Genomic DNA, 1113 nt, shown 5'->3' with positions numbered 1-1113 from the left:
GCCGGGGAGTGGTCCTTGACAGGTGGGTCCTGGCATGCTGCCAGGACCTGACGTGTCGCCCGCCTCTTCCCCAGTGGCGATGGATGATGAGGACGGCAGATGCTTACTAGACGTGATTTGGTGAGTGACGGCCCCCCGCCCCTCCCACCCCTGCCCCGCGCACCCCTCACCTCCTCAGTGCCTCTTCCCTTCTCTCTTTCAGTGACCCTCAGGCCCTCAACGACTTCTTACATGGATCCGAGAAGGTGAGTGCCGGCCGGGGGGCTGTCCCAGGTGGGGGCCGTGGGACGGGGAGCTGCCAGGCTCCCTGCCTCTGCAAGCCGGGCCTGGGGTCCCGGCGGAGAGCAGAGGGGACGGCAGAGCCCGTCCTCACGCCACACACAGCTCCTCGGTCGACGGGGTAGCCAAAGAAAGAAGGAGAAGGGACGATGGCGTCGCCCGCCCAGTGAAAGACGCGCGGAGGTGGGGGCGGGGCCGGGCCGGAGGTGGGGGCGGGGCCTGCCGTAGCCCCCGCGGTCTCAGTCTCGAGGGCCCCTCTGCGGAGGGGGCGCCGAAGGTGGACCCGAAGGATGGAGGGGAGGTGCCCGCAGTGCTCCGGGCAGGGGAGGAGCAGGCACAAGGCAGGAAAGTGTGGCACGCGTGGGACAGGAAACAGGCCGGCGGGGCCGGGAGCGGGGCCGGGGCGGACGGTCACCGGGGCAGCCCGGCCTGGAAGACCCGGATGGAGGAGCTCAGGGGTGGCTGTAAGCGTGGCGGGCAGCTCTGTGGGGGCGGCAGTCCGTCCAGCTGCTCAGGAGCCATGTCCGTCACCCGGGGCGGACGGTCAGAGTGCCCAAGGGTCAGCAGTGAAACGCTGGTTAGCGTTCTCGCGTTTGTCGGGGTCAGGGGTCAGGGAGCGGCTTCGCGGGGGTGTGGGGGGGTCTGGCTCACGGGCTCTGCTGGGGCTGCTGCCACCTGAGGGCTCGTCCGGGCCCGGAAGACGGGCTCCCACGAGGACGCGTCTCCGTGGCTGGTGGCCTCGGCCTCTCACCATGTGGGGGTCCCCTTAGCACGGCTTGAGCGTCCTCCCACCTGGTGGCCGGCTCCCCAGCGTGAACACCCCAGGGAAGAGCC

The 1113-nt window shown here is 70.3% G+C and overlaps 1 protein-coding gene across 1 annotated transcript in view; it reads left to right on the top strand.

Moving 5' to 3' along the window:
- BICRA (BRD4 interacting chromatin remodeling complex associated protein) overlaps positions 1-1113 on the top strand; it is a 78890-nt gene that overhangs the window by 61214 nt on the left and 16563 nt on the right. The window contains exons 3-5 of the mRNA XM_023522131.1: positions 75-120; positions 203-400; positions 523-743. Of these exons, the coding sequence (XP_023377899.1) occupies positions 80-120; positions 203-400; positions 523-743 (460 nt within the window). The 5' untranslated portion in view covers positions 75-79. The remainder of the gene's footprint in view (positions 1-74; positions 121-202; positions 401-522; positions 744-1113) is intronic.

The sequence above is a fragment of the Pteropus vampyrus genome, unplaced genomic scaffold (genome assembly GCF_000151845.1).
Source record: "Pteropus vampyrus isolate Shadow unplaced genomic scaffold, Pvam_2.0 Scaffold333, whole genome shotgun sequence".
NCBI lineage: Eukaryota > Metazoa > Chordata > Mammalia > Chiroptera > Pteropodidae > Pteropus > Pteropus vampyrus.
This window is presented reverse-complemented; position numbering and strand designations above follow the sequence as displayed.